At 36.1% G+C, this 23,783-nt stretch overlaps 1 protein-coding gene across 10 annotated transcripts in view; it reads left to right on the top strand.

The window, feature by feature from the left end:
• The window catches only part of RGS22 (regulator of G protein signaling 22), a 154,508-nt gene that overhangs the window by 121,967 nt on the left and 8,758 nt on the right, over positions 1-23,783 (top strand). For 5 of the 10 annotated variants that reach the window (XM_067017197.1, XM_067017195.1, XM_067017198.1 and 2 more), the window contains 2 exons: positions 9,233-9,412; positions 13,554-13,712. The exons of 1 other annotated variant lie outside the window; for it this stretch is intronic. In XM_067017197.1, the coding sequence (XP_066873298.1) occupies positions 9,233-9,412; positions 13,554-13,712 (339 nt within the window). Of the gene's footprint in view, positions 1-9,232; positions 9,413-13,553; positions 13,713-19,829; positions 20,114-23,783 lie in introns of those variants that run through there. 4 more of the 10 variants (XM_067017196.1, XM_067017200.1, XM_067017193.1 and 1 more) reach the window with 3 other exon arrangements.

Genomic DNA, 23,783 nt, shown 5'->3' with positions numbered 1-23,783 from the left:
AAATAAGTGAAAGAATAAGTTATTAGGTGCAAAAGCATTTCATTGTCAGGTTTAAGTGTTTGATGGAATCATGTAGAATCTCTGCATTGAAGAGGAGGAAAGGACTTCCTAGGTTATGTAATCTAGACTTGAATACAGGAATGTTGTCTATCAATACCTAAGAGTGTAGGCATCCCTGCTTCCAGGGTTAGCAGGCTCATTTCCTTGCAATCAGCCTATCTAATCCCATTATAAAAGTAAGTAGTAAAAATGAAGCTTGAATTTAAGAGGATAATGCTTTCAATTGGCCTATAATCTACATATGTATAATATTATGCAGTACTAATACTCTGCAGCATATTTATTCTATATAGTTAGTAGTTGCTCCATACAATCTTACTTCCAGACTTTCTCCAGCATTCCATGAAACTGATTTCCACCCTTTTCTGTTATCTCCAGTTTTTGTACCTTTGTCAACATAGAAATTTCCTCAGGAAAAAAAAAAACGTATTTTGAGATAAGTTTTTTAAAAAATCTATCACAAGATAAGTAATATTAAGATAATTTTTTTGAAAATTAAAAAGGAGGTAGAGTCTGTTTTCCATAACAGGAAATTATTATGAGTGAGCAGAACAGTCTTTAAGCTAAAATGAACATGAGTAAGTCCAACCCTGCTAGGATTAGAGGTAATGAGATAAACTGTGCAGAATAAGCATTTAAGAAAACATAGACTCATACATAGTCAACCCTTAACTTTGTGACTGTTTCTCCTTCAAGGCTGCTCTTGGTCTTCATTTAAATATCTTTTCTGTGATATAGAACGGAGGGCATATAATACGAGGTAGCTATTAAAAATCATGCTTTAGGGGTTCCCTGGTGGCGCACTGGTTGAGAGTCTGCCTGTCGATGCAGGGGCCATGGGTTCGTGCCCCGGTCCAGGAAGATCCCACATGCCGCGGAGCGGCTAGGCCCGTGAGCCATGGCCACTGAGCCTGCGCATCCGGAGCCTGTGCTCCGCAACAGGAGAGGCCACAACAGTGAGAGGCCGGCGTACCACAAAACAAAACAAACAAACAAACAAAAGTCATGCTTTAAGGGTGAATTTGTTTATTCAGTAAGCATTTACTAAATCACTAATGTGCCAACTATTATGCTAGATTGTAGGAATTTTAAAAATGGATAAAATACACTGCCCTCCTTCGAGGAGGGAATCATCCATGAAAACAAAATATCATGAAATAACATTGATTATGATCACTGTTCTAACTAGTTATAATTTGGGCACAGAGGGGAAAATGATTCAGGGAGGGTGGTAGCTCAGGGAGATCTCAACAGAAGTGACGATACTTATAGGAAACTCTACTCAATACTCTGTAATGACCTATATGAGAAAAGAATCTGAAAACGAGTGGTTATGTGTATATGCATAACTGATTCACTTTGATGTACAGCAGAAACTAACACAACATTGTAAATCAACTATATTCCAACAAAATTTTTTTAAAAAAGAAGTGGGACATTCCTGATGGCGCAGTGGTTAAGAATCCACCTGCCAGTGCAGGGGATATGGGCCCGAGCCCTGGTCCAGGAAGATCCCACATGCCACGGAGCAACCAAGCCCATGCACCACAACTACTGAGCCTGCACTCTAGAGCCCGTGAGCCACAACTACTGAGCCCATGTGCCACAACTACTAAAGCCCACGTGCCTAGAGCCCATGCTCCGCAACAAGAGAAGCCACCACAGTGAGAAGCCCGCACACTGCAAGAAAGAGTAGCCCCTGCTCGCTGCAACTAGAGAAAGCCTGCGCAACAACGAAGACCCAAACAGCCATAAATAAATAAATAAATAAATAAGAAGTGATGATACTTGAATTGGGTCTTGAAGAAGTTTGCCAGGGGGAAAGCATTCCACCTAGCAAGTCGTACTGTGCTCACTTTTATATGGCTGACTCATATTAAGTGTTTACATCTGTCAGATATTACCTTAATGCTTTTCATGTAATAATGACTTTATTCTTTATAAGAATCCTAGGTCAAAGCTGTTAATTCTCACCATTTTACAGATGAAGAAGCTAAGGCACAGAGAAGTTAAGAAACTTCTGATATCATACAGCTAATTAAGTAGTAGAGCCAGAATTTGAACCAAGACATTCTATTGCTAAAGCTTGTGCCCTTAATCACTAAGTTATGCTCCCTCCCAGTGATGATTCTAGTAATATGTAAAGAGATAGCTACAGTGATCTTAATCAATCATTACTCGGAATTGTAAAAAATTGGAAAGAACCCTGATGTACAGCAACAGGACATTGGTTATTTTAATTATGATACATCTATACAGTGGAATACTCTGCAGCCATTAAAAATTATACTATAGGAGATTAATCAATGAGAAAAGGTATTCATCTTATTGATTTTTTTAAAACTTAGCTACTAGAAAGCAGTATGATTTAATATAAATTGTGTGTGTGTGTGTGTGTGTGTGTGTGTGTGTGTGTATGTGTCCGTCCCCATAGAGAAAAGACCTAAAGGAAACATACATCCAAGAAATACTTTTTCAGCACCTATCAAGGGCCAGGCTAAATTCTGAGGATACAGCTGTGATCAAAACAGTCTTTCCTGTCAGGGCTTACAGTGTTAGGGGAGGGACAGACAAGTGATAGACAAGGTGATTATAAGAGTATGATTAGTGTAGTGGTGGGAGAAGCACAGGGTAAAATGGAAGTACCTAAGATCGCCATCTCCTGGGCTGAGGGAGACACAGAAAGTTTACTAGAGGACAGTACAGTTGAACCTTGAACAACACAGGTTTGAACTGCAAGCTCCACTTATATCTGAATTTTTTTCAATAAATTCATACTACAGTACTTCACAATCCAATATTGGTTGAATCCAAGGATGTGGAGCCACAGATGCAGATGGCCAACTGTAAAGTTATACGTGGATTTCCAACAGCGAGGCAGGGTTGGTGCCCCTAACCCCCACGTTGTTCAGAGGTCAGCTATGTGCTTAACACATAGGCCTTAACGATAGGTAAAAGTGAACTCGGCTAAAGGTATAGTAGGGCAGAACAACTAGAAAAAATACCAATCCTGATTCTATCTAAATTCTATCTCTATACTCTTAAAACCATATAATTTCACAAATTTGTTTTTATTTCGTAATCCTTATATTCCATAATAAGTGAGGCTCACCAAATATATGATCATTCCCCTAGTAATGGCAAAAATTTAATTTTTGGTAACATACCAAACGTGTTATAAATAGGTATTTTCAGAGGGAATACTAAATTTAGTAAAAAATGCTAACTGTTATCTCAGTGTAACATTTATATCAAGATTTTTTACAAATAACTTATGCCAAATTTATATCTGTAAAGTTTTATATGGCAAGCTCTAGAAATTTTCTTTCTTTAATACTGTCTGTAAGATAGTTATTACAATGCCTGTCATGCAGTAACTACTTAATAAATGTTGGCTTATTTCTGGCCTAGAATTACAAGTTTCCAAATTTGTGTGCTTTCTAGTGATTTAGAGAACAATGTCCTTGATAAAAAAATGTCATAATTCAAGCTAAGCTACCTCTTTATTTTAAAAAGTGATAGCCTTACATCTATGATATAAAACTGGGTCTTTTTAATGTACAGTTACTATTTCTAAATTCTTTAGCTATAAAGATGATAATGTAATAGGTTATCTGAAAAAATATAGATCCTAAGAGATGCATAATAATACACCTGTAACCACCAGCATTCCCGCTTGTGTTGCTAGCCTTTTTGAGCCTCAATCACCTTGCTGTAGAAGCAATTGTGGTAGAAAAAGCTTTTGCATCCACCTGTAAGTTGAGTAAGGTGCCTATTCTCAGTGCTCTGCTAGGGCCCTGTGTATACCTTTATCATTACCACTTATTAACTATCTCAGATTGGAAAAACGTTTTTCATGCTCCTCTTCCAGTAGAAATTTTTTTGAACATCTTTATTGAAGTATAATTTCTTTACAATGGTGTGTTAATTTGTGCTGTATAACAAAGTGGATCGGCTGTATGTATACATATATCCCCATATGCCCTCCCTCTTGAGTTTCCTTCCCACCCTCCCTATCCCACCCCGCTAGGTGGTCACAAAACACCAAGCTGATCTCGCTGTGCGATGCAGCTTCTTCCCACTAGCTATCTATTTTACATTTGGTAGTGTATATATGTCCATGCCACTCTCTCATGTCGTCCCAGCTTACCCTGCCCCCTTCACATGTCCTCAAGTCCATTCTCTATTTCTGCGTCTTTACTCCTGTCCTGCCCCTAGGTTCGTCAGAACCATTTTGTTTTTTCGATTCCATGTATATGCATTAGTATATGGTATTTGTTTTTCTCTTTCTGACTTACTTCACTCTGTATGACAGACTCTAGGTCCATCCACCTCACTACACGTAAATCAATTTCGTTTCTTTTTATGGCTGAGTAATATTCCATTGTATATATGTGCCACATCTTCTTTATCCATTCATCTGTCAATAGACACTTAGGTTGCTTCTATGTCCTGGCTATTGTAAATAGAGCTGCAATGAACACTGTGGTATATGACTCTTTTTGAATTATGGTTTTCTCAGGGTATATGCCCAGTAGTGGTATTGCTGGGTTGTATGGTAGTTACATTTTTAGTTTTTTTTAAGAACCTCGATACTGTTCTCCATAGTGATTGTATAAATTTACATTCCCACCAACAGTGCAAGAGGGTTCCCTTTTCTCCACACCCTCTCCAGCATTTATGGTTTGTAGATTTTTGACGATGGCCATTCTGACCGGTGTGAGGTGATACCTCACTGTAGTTTTGACTTGCATTTCTCTAATGATTAGTGATGTTGAACATCCTGTCATGTGTTTGTTGGCAATCTGTATATCTTCTTTGGAGAAATGTCTGTTTAGGTCTTCTATACATTTATGGATTGAGTTGTTTGTTTTTTTGATATTGAGCTTCCTGAGCTGTTTATATATTTTGGAGATTAATACTTTGTCAGTTGCTTCATTTGCAACTATTTTCTCCCATTCTGAGGGTTGTCTTTTCATCTTGTTTATGGTTTCCTTTCCTGTGCAAAAGCTTTTAAGTTTCATTAGGTCCCATTTGTTTATTTTTGTTTTTATTTCCATTTCTCTAGGAGGTGGGTCAAAGAGGATCTTGCTGTGATTTATGTCATAGAGTGTTCTGCCTATGTTTTCCTCTAAGAGTTTGATACTGTCTGGCCTTACATGTAGGTCTTTAACCCATTTTGAGTTTATTTTTGTGTATGGTGTTAGGGAGTGTTCTAATATCATTCTTTTACATGTAGCTGTCCAGTTTTCCCAGTACCACTTATTGAAGAGGCTGTCTTTTCTCCATTGTATATTCTTGTTTCCTTCATCAAAGATAAGGTGACCATATGTGTGTGGGTTTATCTCTGGGCTTTCTATCCTGTTCCATTGATCTATATTTCTGTTTTTGTGCCAGTGCCATAGTGTCTTGATTACTGTAGTTTTGTATACTAAAGTCTGAAGTCAGGGAGCCTGATTCCTCCAGCTCCGTTTTTATCAAGATTGCTTTGGCTGTTTGGGGTCTTCTGTGTTTCCATACAAATTGTGAAATTTTTTGTTCTAGTTCTGTGAAAAATGCCATTGGTAGTTTGATAGGGATTTCATGGAATCTGTAGATTGTTTTGGGTAGTATAGTCATTTTCACAATGTTGCATCTTGTAATCCGAGAACATGGTATATCTCTCCATCTGTTTATATCATCTTTAATTTCTTTCATCAGTGTCTTATACTTTTCTGCATACAGGTCATTTGTCTCCTTAAGTAGGTTTATTCCAGCTATTTTATTCTTTTTGTTGTAATGGTAATTGGGAGTGTTTCCTTAATTTCTCTTTCAGGTTTTACATCATTAGTGTATAGGAATGCAAGACATTTCTGTGCATTAATTTTGTATCCTGCTACTTTATCAAATTCATTGATTAGCTCTAGTAGCTTTCTGGTAGCATCTTTAGGATTCTCTATGTATAGTATCATGTCATCTGCAAACAGTGACAGCTTTACTTCTTCTTTTCGGATTTGGATTCCTCTTATTTCTTTTTCTTCTCTGATTGCTGTGGGTAAAATTTCCAAAACTGTGTTGAATAATAACGGTGAGAATGGGCAACCTTGTCTTGTTCCTGATCTTAGAGGAAATGGTTTCAGTTTTTCACTTTTGAGAACAATGTTGGCTGTGGGTTTGTCATATATGCCCTTTATTATGTTGAGGTAAGTTAGCTCTATGCCTATTTCTGGAGAGTTTTTATCATAAATGGGTGTTGAATTTTGTCAAAAGCTTTTTCTGCATCTGTTGAGATTGTCCTATGGTTTTTATCCTTCAGTTTGTTAATATGGTGTATCACAGTCATTGATTTGTGTATATTGAAGAATCCTTGCATTCCCGGGAGAAACCCTACTTGATCATAGTTTATTATCCTTTTAAGGTGCTGTTGGATTCTGTTCGCTGGTAGTTTGTTGAGGATTTTTGCATCTATGTTCATCAGTGTTATTGGCCTGTAGTTTTCTTTTTTTGTGACATCTTTTGTCTAATTTTGGTATCAGGGTGATGGTGGCCTCCTAGAATGAGTTTGGGGGTTTTCCTCCCTCTGCTATATTTTGGAAGAGCTTGAGAAGGATAGGTGTTAGCTTTTCTCTAAATGTTTGATAGAATTCACCTATGAAGCTATCTGGTCCTGGGCTTTTGTTTGTTAGAAGATTTTTGATCACAGTTTCAATTTCAGTGCTTGTGATTGGTCTGTTTATATTTTCTATTTTGGTCTGTTTATATTTTCTGTTTCTTCCTGGTTCAGTCTCGGAAGGTTGTGCTTTTATAAGAATTTTTCCATTTCTTCCAGGTTGTCCATTTTATTGACATAGAGTTGCTTGCAGCAATCTCTCATGATCCTTTGTATTTCTGCAGTGTCAGTTGTTACTTCTCCTTTTTCATTTCTAATTCTGTTGATTTGAGTCTTCTCCCTTTTTTTCTTGATGAGTCTGGCTAATGGTTTATCAATTTTGTTGATATTCTTAAAGAAACAGCTTTTAGTTTTATTGATCTTTGCTATTGTTTTCTTCATTTCTTTTTCATTAATTTCTGATCTGATCTTTATGATGCCAGTAGATATTGAGGCTTTAAAGGACAGGTGCTGTGTCTTGGGGCTCAGCTCAGTGTCTGGCATGTAGCAGGAACTTAATATGAATTTTTTAAATGAATCAAAGTAGATAGTAAAGTTACTCCTTTGCCAGGAGAAGAAACAATCAGGATTAAATGAAACCCGTATTTACGTAAGGTATGTGCATCAAAGTCTTAGGTTCATTTAAAAGGCAGAAATTGACAGAATGGGTCGGAAAAACATGGAATTAGATGCTGTCAATGAGACACACATAAATATGAAGACACAGGGTAGGAGCAAAAAAGAAAAAAAATTTTCTTAGGTTCTTCAAATCCAAGAGAAATAAAAGCTATGATTTTTTAAGATAGTCTTGACATGTCCCAGTAACCTCTTGACCTGAAGTTAAAATATATATATATTAAAATGGAGCTGGAGGAATCAGGCTCCCTGACTTCAGACTATACTACAAAGCTACAGTAATCAAGACAGTATGGTACTGGCACAAAAACAGAAACATAGATCAATGGAACAGGATAGAAAGCTCAGAGATAAACCCACACACATATGGTCACCTTATCTTTGATGAAGGAAACAAGAATATACAATGGAGAAAAGACAGCCTCTTCAATAAGTGGTGCTGGGAAAACTGGACAGCTACCTGTAGAAGTATGAAATTAGAACACTCCCTAACACCATACACAAAAATAAACTCAGAATGGGTTAAAGACCTACATGTAAGGCCAGACAGTATCAAACTCTTAGAGGAAAACATAGGCAGAACACTCTATGACATAAATCACAGCAAGATCCTGTTTGACCCACCTCCTAGAGAAATGGAAATAAAAACAAAAATAAACAAATGGGACCTAATGAAACCTAAAAACTTTTGCACAGCAAAGGATACCATAAACAAGACAACCCTCAGAATGAGAGAAAATATTTGCAAATGAAGCAACTGACAAAGGATTAATCTCCAAAATTTACAAGCAGCTCATGCAACTCAATAACAAAAAAACAAACAACCCAATCCAAAAATGGGCAGAAGTCTTAGACATTTCTCCAAAGAAGATATACAGATTGCCAGCAAACACATGAAAGAATGCTCAACATCATTAATCATTAGAGAAATGCATATCAAAACTACAATGAGATATCATCTCACACCGGTCAGAATGGCCATCACCAATAAATCTAGAAACAATAAATGCTGGAGAGGGTGTGAAGAAAAGGGAACACTCTTGCACTCTTGGTGGGAATGTAAATGTAAATTGATACAGCCACTATGGAGAGCAGTATGGAGGTTCCTTAAAAAACTACAAATAGAACTACCGCATGACCCAGCAATCCCACTACTGGGCATATACCCTGAGAAAATCATAATTCAAAAAGAGTCATGTACCAAAATGTTCATTGCAGCTCTATTTACAATAGCCAGGACATGGAAGCAACCTAAGTGTCTATCGACAGATGAATGGATAAAGAAGATGTGGCACATATATACAATGGAATATTACTCAGCCATAAAAAGAAATGAAACTGAGTTATTTGTAATGAAGTGGATAGACCTGGAGTCTGTCATACAGAGTGAAGTAAGTCAGAAGGAGAAAAACAAATACCGTATGCTAACACATATGTATGTAATCTAAGAAAAAAAATGTCATGAAGAGATTAGTGGTAGGGCGGGAATAAAACACAGACCCACTAGAGCATAGACTTGAGGAAATGGGGAGGGGGAAGGGTAAACTGTGACGAAGTGAGAGAGTGGCATGGACATATATACACTACCAAATGTAAAATAGATAGCTAGTGGGAAGCAGCTGCATAGCACAGGGAGATCAGCTCTGTGCTTTGTGACCACCTAGAGGGGTGGGATAGGGAGGGTGGGAGGGAGACGCAAGAGGGAGGAGATATGGGATATATGTATATGTATAACTGATTCACTTTGTTGTAAAGCAGAAACTAACACACCATTGTAAAACAGTTATATTCCAATAAAGATGTTAAAAAATATATATATATATTAACTGACAGACATATTGACACACGTTATGAAGTATTCTATTAATGCATTAATCATATATTGTTCTATCTTACCCCCTTGTTTAGGACTTGTGCCATTCTCATTGTAAGGAGTCCCTCATCCACAAGAAGATCATGACTATTATCAACTGCTTTATTAATTCCAGTATTCCACCAGCTTTACAAATTGACATTCCATTACAGCAGGCCCAGAAGATTATTGAACACAAGAAGGAGTTGGGACCATATGTATTTAGAGAGGCACAGGTAAGAAATCAGGGCATGTAGTAAGCATACTTTAAAATAGATAAACAATCTAGATATTCTTTAAAAGTTTTTGCATTATTCATATTTGGCAAGGCTCTAATCCTCCTAATCCTTGGTTATTCTATTTAATTTAAAAAATGTTGCATATGCCACAGAACATAGAAACTAGTAACTTACTCTTTTGTTGATGATAATATACAGCAAATACAATTATTTTAATTCTGTACTTTGACTTTGCATGGTTATCACTTTATTTCTAACTTATAAAACTCCAGCTAATTCCTCCTTCTTTTCCCACCATTTATATTTCCTTTTAAAATGTCTGCAACCACAAAAATGTGTAAAATGTGTGTCCCAAGATTTGTGTATTTTTAAAGGTTGGAGTATTCACATAGCTCATAAAATAAGTGAGAGGAGATTTAAGTACCCAACCAACAGAAAGTGCACAAGCTCATGAAAGGAAAATCATGGCTGTTACCCTGCTCAAGTTACTTCTTTTTAGGATAAATAATAGAAAACAGTGATTTGCTGAACATAATTTATTTGCATTTTGAAAAGCCTTTTAGTGATGTTCCTGAAAAACGATTAAGAAAAATACATTATAATAGGGGTAGTAGGGAAGGCCATGTCACAATTTAAGTGATATGAAACAGAGATTTAAGGTATGATTGCCATTGAGCATGGAAAAAGACCATTATTCCTTAATATTCATTTGCAAGCCATCTATGTTCTAAGTCCTAAAAGGAACTGAAAGTAGACTCACAATCCAATTATGCATTGAATAGGCAAAAATAAAGAAGAATGATTGAGGATGTGCTAGAGAGAAATAGAAAAAACATGGTGTCAGAATTGTAGCATCTGTTAATGAAAAGATCACTTAGCCTAGCCTAGGTCTCCTGATAGCCAGGAGACCATCTAGCCTCAAGTCTGATGGTGAATGTCTGGAGCTGCTTACGTAGGTTGGTTCCACCACACTGTTCAGGGATTGCAGCCAGTGAACTTTATTGGAGTCCTCTAGTTTATGCCTCCTACCTGATGTCCCAAAACAAAGTCCCAAATATATCTTAAATATGGACTTTGGAGTATCAGAAAACAAGAGAATATTTAGGGGCCTCACCTCACCAAATCTATTGTTTCTGTGTTCTGTAAGGAATCTCAGAGAATGGCATATCTCCTACCCAGGTATGCAAGCCAGAGATCTGGTTTCCATCTTCATGTCTTCCCTATCCTTCATTCCTTACCTTTGGAGATCTTCAGTCACTAATATGTATCCATTTGTCTCCTTCTTATCTGTTATTCTATCTGCTTTTCTCCAGCTCCATGACGCTACCTCAGTTCACATCTGCAACGTCTCACATTGATTACCAGAATTCCCTGCCTCTAGGCTCTCTCAAAACCAGTTAACTCACTGCAGACAGATCCATCTTTTCAAACTGTATATTTGATCATGTCACTTCTCTGCTTTCAATTTCAATTACTCCCCATTGTCTTCAGAATGAAGACCAAGCTCCTTACTACATATTTCTCTAGCCACATGTCTTCCCACTCCCTGCCATCTGTCTCCCAGTCTTACTGAAATAATTGTACTTCCATAAAGAGGGCTCATTTTCTTGCTTCCAGAGCTTTTCACAGTATCATCTTCTCTCTCCTATGCTTCTATGATATCTTATATTTGTCCCTGTCAGAACACTTATCACACAGAATTGAAAATGGCTATTCTCATGCCTCACTTTCCCATTGGACTGTAAGGTCTTTGAGCGTAGGGAATGTTTCTTATTTGCCTTTGTGGCCTGGGTGCGTGGCATAGAATAGACACTCAGTAACATTTTTGAAAATATGAATGAATGATGTGAGAATAGATGGATCATGACAGGAATAGATCAAATTGGACATGAGAGCAAAGTTGAGCAAAAGGGCTGAATAGTAAATGTAAAAATTGACTGTTTTAGTATTGTTTTCACTATAGCAGTGGCCCCCAACCTTTTTGGCACCAGGGACCGGTTTCGTGGAAGACAGTTTTTCCACAGACCAGGGGCGGGGGCGTGGGTGGATGGTTTGGGGATGATTCAAGCACATTACATTTACTGTGTACTTTATTTCTATTATTATTACATTGTACTATATAATGAAATAATTATACAACTCACTATAATGCAGAATCAGCGGTAGCCCTGAACTTGTTTTCACTTGCCACTCACTGATAGGGTTTCAATATGAATCTGCAAGCAATTGATTTATTATGGCCTCTGTGCAGTCAAACCTCTCTGCTAATGATAATCTGTATTTGCAGCCACTCCCCGATGCTAGCATCACCACCTAAGCTCCACCTCAGATCATCAAGCATTAGATTCTCATAAAGAGCGCACAACCTAGATCCCTCGCATGCTCAGTTCACAGTAAGGGTCATGCTCCTTTGAGAATCTAATGCAGCTGATCTGACAGTAGGCGGAGCTCAAGCAGTACTGTGAATGATGGGGAGCGGCTGTAAATACAGATGAAGCTTTGCTGGCTCACCCGCCACTCACCTCCTGGTCTGCGGTCCTGTCCATGGCCCAGGGGTTGGGGACCCCTGCAGTATAGCGTCTGCCTGTCCCCCATCTGCATTCCTAATAGCTTGAAAGTTTTCATCACCCAGACGTAGTTTCACTGGCCCTTCTCACTCATACTAGAGCATTGCCCATCTGCTGGCAGTGAGCAAAGTAGCTCTATATTTATTAAAACATTTACTTACCCGCAGTTTGGTTATCTTTTAAGGTTTTGGAGGTACAGGACAATTTTCATGAATAACATGTATGTTATTAACCTTAGTTACAGCTTTTAGAAATAGAGCAATTTTATGTCTACCTTGAAAAATTGTGTCCTAATAGGGTGACTTTTACTGTAAAGCCTTTTAGAGGAAAATAAATATATTTGAGAGCTGGGAATGACTCAGGTTTTGGAGGGGTAACTGAGAAGTAGGGTCAATAGTTGGTAAATAGAGGTGGAGGAGTATTTAAGTTTAAAAAGTGCATATAAAAACTACCATGGTCGATTAACATTGGAGAAAGGGATTACTTAATTAAATGCATGGCAGATAAATGTAAATGAAAATTTTTTAAAAGCCTGCATTTCATCAAATAAAGTATGTTTAGCTTTTGTGTTCACAATCCTAAGAGGCTATAGAATTCAGTGACAAGATAGTATTGTAAAGGGAGTAAATAGTTTTACTAATGATACTCATGTACAGAAATGAGGAGTCATGAAATATATCAATTCAGGACACTGTTGATCACTGCAGCATTTACTTTTTAAAAATTCCACTTTCCCCCTGAAGAGTTGGCTTAGAGCCTAATGGAATAGTTCATTTTTCTCCAGGGCATTAGGTATAGGCCATTCCCAGCAACAAAAAGTTGGACTTGATCTGATGTGGCAAGTCCTACCTTCTTGGAAGTAATGTATGCCTCTGGAACTAATGGAAAAACTTGGCATGGGAATTTGAGCAACAATTCTTATCTCTATAAATATCACAATTAATCACTTAATGTAGAGTGTCCTAAGAAAGAATTTGTGCAGGATACCACTCTGCTTTTTAAATGTTACTTTTCTTGCTCTCACATAAAAGAGAGATTATATCATTTAAAAGTTACTCAAGATTTATTCTTAGATCTGCAGCTTTGTTTAAGAGCTTTTCCAGAGGCAAAATGGTATTTTCTTTCTCTAAAAGAAAGGAAAGGGGATCGGAGAGGAGTTCCCCTTGATGAACTGAATATTTGGAATACTTGCATAAAACAGCAGAGTGTGTGGCAGATCAACTGGTACATGTTTTCAAAGAAAACATAAATTTCTTATTTAAAAAGACCTAATGGATTCTTTATTAATACAATCAACTGGATAGGGAAACATAAAGCATAAAGTGACTTTTAACTGTATTTAAGAGTATGGTTTTTTTTAAAAGAAAGACTTCTCATTGGTAGTAAAAAAACATTGATGATAAGCATGTGCTGAACTAAACTATACCAAGATGTTTGGAGACAATAAGTTGGAGGAAACATGCTGTATATTAAAGAATAGAATAGTTAATCCATTATTATGGTGAATTAGAGTTTAAATTGGTACATTTGTTTAAAACTGTAATCTGAGACATACTTTGTTTTATATACAGATGACAATTTTTGGAGTTCTGTTTAAATTTTGGCCTCAGTTTTGTGAGTTTAGGAAGAACTTAACTGATGAAAAAATTATGAATGTTTTGGAGAGAAAACAAGAATGTAGTAAGCAGAAAAAAAAATTGGTAGTCACAGAAGATGAAGAATTTGCAAAGGTGAGACAAGAATCATTTGGGGTTTAATCAGACTTTTAAAAGTTATGTGATATGTGTAGAAGAATTTGGGCTGAGCAAAAATACTGAGAAGTTATAGAATACAGATTTTAGTGGTTTTTAAAGTCTTCAGTTAGAGGTTTCAGACTTGTTTTTGAATTTTAAGTTTATCTCAAATGTCATCTCTTCTATGTACCTCTCTTGGAGAACACTTTATATTGTCTTGTGAATAAGTTTTTGCATCTGTCTTTCTCACTGGACTGAGATCCTCAAAGATACCATCTGTCTTATTAAGTACTTCTACCAGTATCCAGCACATGCTCAATTATAAATTATTGTTTACCAAATAAATATGGGAATGAATGAATGAATGAAAAAATATTATGTACTGGGGGCAACATTTTCAATATTAGGATTAGAGAATGATATATGACTGTGAAATTTACAAATATAAGTCATAAACTGTCCAGCCTGCCTATTTGTCTTTTAGTCTGTCCATTCGTTTATCAATTCCTCTATCTTTATATTTATCTATTTTACTTGACTTGAAAAGGGATAACAAGTAATATATTTCATCTTATTTGTAAGTTTATCCCTATTGCGTTTTTAAAAAGAAATTTAAAAGATAATCTAAAGATATAAAAGTAGTATAATTATAACACCCATATTTGCACAGGTCAAAATAAACACTGTTAACATTTTCCTCATTTGCTTTTCATTTTTCCTTAAGAAGTGAAATACTGCAGAACAGTAAACTCTCTTAACTGCAGCCCTGAGTTCTCTTACCCTCCCCATCTCCAAGAGCAACCATTAAGTTTGGGGTATGTTCTCCCAGCTCCTTTTTAAGATAGTGTTTTATGTGGGTGTATGGATTCATAAACAGTCCAGAGGACTATTTTGTATGTATTTTAACTTACATAATGGTACCATATTTTATTAGTCTTCTCAGGCTACCATACCAATATATCAGAGACTGGATAGCTTAAACAACAGAAATTAATTTCCTCATAATTCTGGAGACTAAAATTCCCAGATCAAGGTGCCAGCTGATACGATTCTTTGTGAGACCTCTCCCCCTGGCTTGAAAATGGCCACCTTCTTGTTGTGTCCTCACAAGTTGGGGAGAAAAAGAGTTCTCTCTCTCTCCCTCTTCTTATAAAGCCACAATTTCTTTGGATTAGGACCCTACCCTTATGACCTCATTTAACCTTATGTACCTCTTAAAGACCCTATCTCATGATACAGACACAGTGGAAGTTAGGGCATCAACATATGAATTTGGGGAGACACAATTCATTCCGTAGCACATATTATGCTTTCTACATCTTGAATTTTAAATTCAATTTTGTCTTTTAATTCTACCCACACTACTCTACTTAGATCTCATTTATTCAGTTTAATTGCTGCATTTCCATCATATGAATAAATATACTATTTTTATTTAACTTTTTTTTTTTAAGTTTTGGCTGCATTGGGTCTTCATTGCTGCACACGACCTTTCTCTAGTTGTGGTGAATGGGGGCTACTCTTCGTTGCGGTGCACGGGCTTCTCATTGTGGTGGCTTCTCTTGTTGCCGAGCATGGGCTCTAGGTGCGAGGGCCTCAGTAGTTGTGGCTCGCGGGCTCTAGAGCGCAGGCTCAGTAGTTGTGGCGCACAGACTTAGTTGCTCCACGGCATGTGGGATCTTACCGGACCAGGGATCGAACCCGTGTCCCCGGCATTGGCAGACGGATTCTTAACCACTGCACCACCAGGGAGGTCCCTAACTATTTCTTTATTGTTGGATTTTTTTCAATTTTTACCATTACAAACAGCACTGCAGACAACATTCCTGTAAACGTCTTCATATTCACATGTATAAAAATGTTTTTGGAATGGCTGAGTAAGAGAGTATGAGCATGTGTCAATCTATATTCTTACTTCTCCCCATTTGGTTTGTTCAGACTTTGAAATTTTTGTCAGTCTGTTGATGACAAGTGGTATGTCATCATGCTGATGCATTTATTTATGTTCACCTAATTATTAGTAAGGTGGAACAACTTTTCACATGTTAACTATTCGGATATTTTGATCAGGATTGTAATGAACCTATAGGTCAGTTTGAGAATTGATATCATAACAATACTGTGTCTTCTACGCCATGAACACAGTTTATCTCTGTTTAGTTATTCTTTCATTTCTCTCATCGATGATTTGTCATTTTCAATGACAGGTCTTGAGTATATTTTGTGAAATTTATTCCAAAGTATTTCATGTTCAAAATAATGCTATTGCTATTATATTTTTAAATTTCAAATTCCAAATTATTTTTTAGAAAAATTTTTATTTTGAAATAATTAGTATTCACAGGAAGTTGCAAAGATAGTAGAAAAGTCCCATGTACCCATCACCCAGTTTCCCCCAGTGGTTACACCTTACATTAACTACATACAATAGTAAAATCAGGAAATTGATATTGATACAAGGTGTATGCATAATTCTGTGCCATTTTGTCACGTGTAGATTCAAGTAACCAACACTATATTCAAGATGCACCACAAAGATGTCCCTCGTGACTATAAGTCATATCCATCCAATTACCCATTATAATGTCTGTTAGCCATGAATCTGTTCCCCATTTAGAAAATTTTGTCGTTTTGAGAATGTTATATAAATCGAATCATACAATATGTGACTCTTTGAGACTGGCAGTTTTCACTCTACATAAATACCCTTGAGATCCATCCACGTTGTTGTGTATATCCATAGTTCGTCCTCTTTAACTGCTGAATAGTGCTCTGTGGTATATTGTACCACATTTTAACCATTCACTCATTAGAGGACATTTGAGTTGGTTCCTGTTTGGGGCTATTACAATAAAATGCTAATGTAGTCACTCTTGCCTTCTTCTCCTCCTCCTTTTCCTTCTTCTTTTATTTGAATGCTTTTATTTAATAATAGCTTTATTGAAATTTAATTCATATACCATAAAATTCACACTGTTAAAGTGTACAATTTTGTGGTTTTAGTATATTTACTGAGTTGTGTAACCATCACTACTACTTAATTTTAGAACATTTTCATCCCTCAAAAAGAAACTCTGTACCCATCAGCAGTCACTCCCCTTTACTCCTTCCCTCTCAGCCTCTGGAAGCCACTAATCTACATTCTATATCTGTACATTTCATGTAAATTAAATCATACAGCATGTGGTCTTTTATGGCTGGCTTCTTTCACTTAGCGTGATATTTTCAAGGTTCATCCATTTCGTAGCATGTTTCACTACTTTATTCTTCTTACAGCTGACTGATATTGCACCATATGGCTGTACTACAGTTTGCTTATCCATTCATCAGTTAATGTACTTTTTGGCTATTATTAATAATGCTGCTATGAACATTCTGTACAACCTTATGTATAGACATGTTATAATTTTTCTTGGGACCTAGAAGTTGAATTGATGGCTCCTTTTGAGGAACTGCCAAACTTCTCCAAAGCTACAGAACCATCTTTCTATCTTGATTTTCACGTGGTATATTTTTCCATTCCTTTACTGCCTACATCATTATATTTTAATTAAGTTTCCTGTAAACAGCATATAGTTGTGTTGTGGTGGTGTTTGGCTTTTGTTTTTAGTGTACTCTATGAATCTCTGTTTTTTAATTGGTGTATTTAGTCTATGTATCTTTAATGTAATTATTGATATGTTAGTTCTTAACTCAGCCATTTTATTTTTTGTTTTATTTGTTCCCTGTTTCTTTTTTTCTATTTCCTTTGTCTCACATTCCTGTGGATTTACTTGAACATTTCTTAGAATTTCATTTTGTTGTATCTCTGTTTGGATGTTTCAGTGGTTGCTTTAGATATCACATTACACATGCATAACTTATCGCAGTCTATTGGTGTTGACATTTTACCAGTTTGAGTCTAGAAACTACCTCCCTTTAAGTCTCTTTCCCCTCACCTGTTTATAATTATCCTAAATATTTCTCAACATATATTGAGAACCACATCAGACAATTGTATAATTTTTGCTTCAACCATCAAACATAAATCAGGAAACTCAAGGTGAAAAGTCTACTGTATTTACCCCTACTTTTGCTCTTGCTATTTTTCTTCCTTTTTGATGTTCCAAGATTTATTATTTTCTTCTTTCTTTTTTCCCTGTAAGTAAGGTATTGTTTCTCACTTACTGCTTTCAAGATTCTTTTCTTTGTCTTTAGTTTTCAGAATTTTGATTATGATGTGTCTTGTGCAGATTTCTTTGGGTTGATTCTGTTTGAGCGTTACTCAAGTTCTTGAGTCTGTATGTTTATATCTTTTGCCAACTTTGGAAGAGGGGAATTTATATTCATATTACATATATGTGTGTATATATACACTTTCTTTATGATCGATATTCATGAACCCTTGGGTACCTTATAGCTTCATTTCTGTGAGATTTTTATTTTTTTCAGTCTTTTTTTAAGTTCAGTAAACTGTCATTTTACACTGCCTTTTAAAATTTTTTAATCTTCTGAGTTTCTTTTTTCTTAACATCTTTATTGGAGTATAATTGCTTTACAAAGGTGTGTTAGTTTCTTCTTTATAACAAAGTGAATCATCTATACATAAACATATATCCCCATATCTCCTCCCTCTTGCGTCTCCCTCCTACCCTCCCTATCCCACCCCTCTAGGTGATCACAAAACACTGAGCTCATCTCCCTGTGCTATGTGGCTGCTTCCCACTAGGTATCTATTTTACATTTGGTAGTGTATATATGTCAATGCCACTCTCCTACTTCATCCCAGCTTACCCTTCCCCCTCCCAGTGTCCTCAAGTCCATTCTCTACTTCTGTATCTTTTTTCCTGTCCTGCCCCTAGGTTCTTCAGAACCCTTTTTTAAAAAAAAAATTAGATTCCGTATATATGTGTTAGCATATGGTATTTGTTTTTCTCTTTCTGACTTACTTCACTCTGTATGCCAGACTCTAGGTCCATCCACCTAACTACAAATAACTCAATTTTGTTTCTTTTTATGGATGAGTAATATTCCATTGTATATATGTGCCACATCTTCTTTATCCATTCATCTGTCAATGGACACTTAGGTTGCTTCTATGTCCTGGCTATTGTAAATAGAGCTGCAATAAACACTGTGGTACATGACTCTTTTTGAATTATGGTTTTCTTAGGGTATATGCCCAGTAGTGGGATTGCTGGGTCGTATGGTAGTTCCATTTGTAGTTTTTCAAGAAACCTCAATACTGTTCTCCATAGTGGCTGTATCAACTTACATTCCCACCAACAGTGCAAGAGGGTTCTCTTTTCTCCATACCGTCTCCAGCATTTATTGTTTGTAGATTTATTGGTGATGGCCATTCTGACCAGTGTGAGGTGATACCTCATTGTAGTTTTGATTTGCATTTCTCTAATGATTAGTGATGTTGAGCATTCTTTCATGTGTTTGTTGGCAATCTGTATTATCTTCTTTGGAGAAATGTCTATTTAGGTCTTCTGTACAGTTTTGGATTGGGTTGTTTGGTTTTTTGATATTGAGCTGCATGAGCTGCTTGTATATTTTGGAGATTAATCCTTTGTCATTTGCTTCATTTGCAAATATTTTCTCCCATTCTGAAGGTTGTCTTTTCATCCTGTTTATGGTTTCCTTTGCTGTGCAAAAGCTTTTAAGTTTCATTAGGTCCCATTTGTTTATTTTTGTTTTTATTTCCATTTCTCTAGGAGGTGGGTCAAAAAGATTCTTGCTGTGATTTATGTCATAGAGTGTTCTGCCTATGTTTTCCTTTAAGAGTTTTCTAGTGTCTGGCCTTACATTTAGATCTTTCATCCATTTTGAGATTTTTGGATGTACGGTGCTAAGGAGTGTTCTAATTTCATTCTTTCACATGAATCTGTCCAGTTTTCCCAGCACCACTTATTGAAGAGGCTGTCTTTTCACCATTGTATATTCCTACCTCCTTTATCAAAGATAAGGTGACCATATATGCCTGGGTTTATCTCTGGGCTTTCTATCCTGTTCTGTTGATCTGTATTTCTGGTTTTGTGCCTGTACCATACTGTCTTGATTACTGTAGCTTTGTAGTATAGCCTGAAGTCAGGGAGCCTGATTCCTCCAGCTCCATTTTTCTTTCTCAAGATTGCCCTGGGGGCCCCCCTGGTAGTGCAGTGGTTAAGAATCTGCCTGCCAGTGCAGGTGACACGCGTTTGAGCTCTGGTCCAGGAAGATCCCACATGCCGCGGAGCAACTAAGCCTGTGTGCCACAACTACTGAGCCTGCACTCTAGAGCCCATGAGCCACAACTACTGAAGCCCACGAGCCACAACTACTGAAAGCCCAAATGCCTAGAGCCCGTGCTCCGCAACAAGAGAAGCCACTGCAATGAGAAGCCCATGCACCGCAACGAAGAGTAGCCACCACTCGCTGCAACTAGAGATAGCCTGTGCACAGCAACGAAGACCCAACTCAACCAAAGAGAATAAATATATTAAAAATAAAGTAAAAAAAAAGATTGCTTTGGTATTTGGTGTTCTGAGTTTCTGCATTTATGATTTGGAGTATTTCATATATGAAAATGTTTGTGTGGGGATATTTTATCCACTTTGGGCTCCTATGTTAGAGTTTTCCTCTGATTCATGATTAGATTTCTTGGAGAGTAGTGTCATCAGCTAAAATATTGGAGTTCTCATTTTCTGTTTTATTCTTGTAATGGTTTTATATGCATATCACCTGCCATTTTCTGCTCATTTTGAAATGTCTTATATTTTCCTCAACCATCAATAATAGGGAGCAGTCAGAACTCTTATACACTGTGGATGAGAGTGTACATTGGTAGTTACTTTAGAAAACAATTTGACTTTATGCAGTGAATTAAAAGATACACTTAGCTTTCAACTTATTAAATCTACTTGAATAATTCATGGACACAAATATCAGGAGATATATCCTAGAATAATTCATGGACACAAATATCAGGAGACTTGAACATGGTTTATAGCACCCATGCTTTCTATAGCAAAAAATCAGAAGCTATTCAAATGTCTAATAACAGGAGATTGGAAAAACAAATTCATGTAGTAGAATACTGTGCTGTGATGGAAAACAAAATAACCACAATAATAAACATAGATGTATAGCAGGAGTATAATGTTGAGTGGAAAAGTTGCAAATGAATAGAACCAGTCAATTCTGCTTATATAAATGTAAAATTCGTATAAAACTAATCAATACAAATGTGGGAAACTATAAATAAGAAAAAGGAATGATAAACATACAAAATTCAGTATAGTGGTTACCTTCATGGGTTGGGTGGAGATAGATGATGGGATTGGAGAGTGACACAAAGGGGAACAGAGGTACTGGTGATATTGCATTTCTTAAGCTTTGGTGGTATTGTTATTCATATCTTATGTGAGTGTTATAAATGTTTTTGTAAGTATTTAACATATAATAACATTTTTATATGAATGATGCTACAAAAAATTATCACATTTTCAGAAGCTAATCTTTGGTTGATGTATTCTATCATCTGGATGTTGAAGGTATTTCCAGTACCCTCAGGGAATGAGAATCAGGGAAGACATAGAGCGAGAAAATAAGAAGAGTTGTCTGCAAAATCTTGCTTCTACTGAATCAGTTCTTCACAATGTGGCTTCACATATTTTTTTGATGTATTGTGAGTTCTTTAACCATGGAACAAGTATATACACATATTGAAGTTAAATATTATTTTGGGATTATTTATTTTAACAATTTCTGTAATTATTTCCCTTCCAGTGCTTTAGGTGATAAATTATAGATCAAATAACAGAGCTGATTTCCTCCTCAAACCAACTATGCATCTGGCCCAATCTATGTAATCTGACAAAAAACAGAGTTCACTAAATAAAAATACTCTCATTTACCTTCCCCAGTCCCTTGAGGCAAGTCCATGTCTGAGCTGCATGAATGTGATCCTAAGTTGGTGGGCTCAGGAAGGAAATATATTTGAAGGGTTGATGTAGGGAGAAAAAATAGAATGTTGTCTAACATGTATGCTTGGAGGTCTTTTCTGATTCCACCTGTGGCACATGAATAACTTCACCAATCAGGTGAGTCTCATGTGAGTCTGCTGCATTTTCTACTAATGTGGCCTAAATAGTCTCTCAAAAAAGCTTCCCCTCCTAATCCTTTTCCTGCTTCTTTCACCAGACTTTTACTGATCATCTACTACATAGCGTTTTATTGACCATCTATTCATATTGATCCCTACTGCATATGCTAGGGATATGAATGTAATTTACATATAGTGTAAGGATAGATAGATACACACATACACTTAACTGAAAACAATATAAACAAAAACTGAAATCCCAGAAAATGAGGAATTAATTATTTGTTGGGGAAAGGTAAAGGATCTCAAAGAAAAGGTAAATTTGAGTTAGTGTTAAATAGTAGGATTTTAACAAATGGTTCTAAATATATACTTATTGAATAAAGAATATAGAAGTAAGGAGGATATAAAGATCTCTTACTGTGTCCTAAACACTTAGGAAGAACTTCACAGCTCTCTAAGTGTCATCCCAAGTATTTTCAGTTTGCTTAGATATATGGTAAACACATTGTCTGAAACAAAAGTTGAAATATACAGTGTGATGAGGGTAGAGAAAATCTGAAATTGCTGCTTCTCCAGAAAATCCAGGCTGTATGTTTATATCGTCCATATTATACTTCAGTTATGGAAATGCAAATGTCCTTAAGTGATCTTCTTATCTGTCCATATCTGTCAACTGGTAACTGGTAACAGGGTTAGGTACAAATATTGACATTCGTTTTGTAAGGCGAATAATCCTAAACAAAACATAGGAATTCTATTTCTGAATATTCTTATTTTACACAGTGAACATATTGCCATCACTTATTAGTAACTACAAATTTCACACATGCATTTATTTTAACACAGAAAGTGTAAGCTAAGGAAGACCAGTAGAGTCGACATTTCTTCCAGGATTTTATTATCAATGAAGAAGTATGAGGAAATGTTGGAAAAAGTGAATATGGGAAACTCATAATTTTTTTTGTAACGTAAAAATGTATCCTCTGAAAAAAATCATTATGAAAAATATTGAATTTCCCTAGGTAACCATGGGCATGACTCATAACCCTCTTAACCTCAAATTCATCTATCAACTAATGGTGATGATATTAATCTCATATGATTTGAGAGGAATTCATTGAAATGATATGAATAAAAGAACATGTAAGGTATTCCACTATACAATTGTGGAATTGTGGAAGGTATCATTTGATCTGAGACAATATAGTATAGTGGTTAGGAGTGCAGTTTCTAGAGTCAGACTGCCTGGTTTTGAATCCTAGCCTTATCATTCATTGATCAGTTCCAATATCTCAGGGAAACCACTTCACTTCCCAAAACCTCATTTTTTGGGAAAATGGAAATAGTAATAGAACTTACATCACAGGGTAGAATTAAATATGTGAAGAATAGTACATGTCATAAAATAAATGTTATTATCTTTTTAATATTGTAGCAGTAATTGACCTCTATAATAAAAATACTAATATCAATTATATCTCTCATTCTTACAAAGGAATCAAATGAAACTAGGTAATCTGAAGAAAGTTATGACAGGAGAAACAATCTCATGGAAAACTTTCATGTAGTTTAATATCAAGTACTTAAAATGAACAGTGGCAAATTCATTAACAAAGGATCAGTAAAAATTTTTAAATTTTAAATGGCAAAAACAAGGTTAAAAGACAAATTGGGAAAACATAAAATGTATGATATCTTATAAAAATAAATCATAAATACTCTTTAACAAAAAAATAGGGCAAAGGGTATCAACAGGCACTTCTCAAAAGAAATACAGATGATTAAAATCATTAAAAAGTGTTCAACCTCACTAGTAACCAAAGGTATGTTGACTGGCAAAGAAGGAAATATCCAGTGTTGGTTGAGGGTATGAGGAAGAGGCCTGCAAATTCATGCATTATTGGAGAAAGTGTAAAATGGTGCTTTGTTTCTGAAGGGCAGTTTGACAACTTTCATTGTTTAAAATGTTCATTCTTTTTAATCCGGCAGATAGACTT

This window comes from Kogia breviceps, chromosome 17 (genome assembly GCF_026419965.1).
Source record: "Kogia breviceps isolate mKogBre1 chromosome 17, mKogBre1 haplotype 1, whole genome shotgun sequence".
NCBI lineage: Eukaryota > Metazoa > Chordata > Mammalia > Artiodactyla > Physeteridae > Kogia > Kogia breviceps.
The sequence above is the reverse complement of the archived record's forward strand: the minus strand, read 5'-3'. Positions and strand labels throughout refer to the sequence as shown.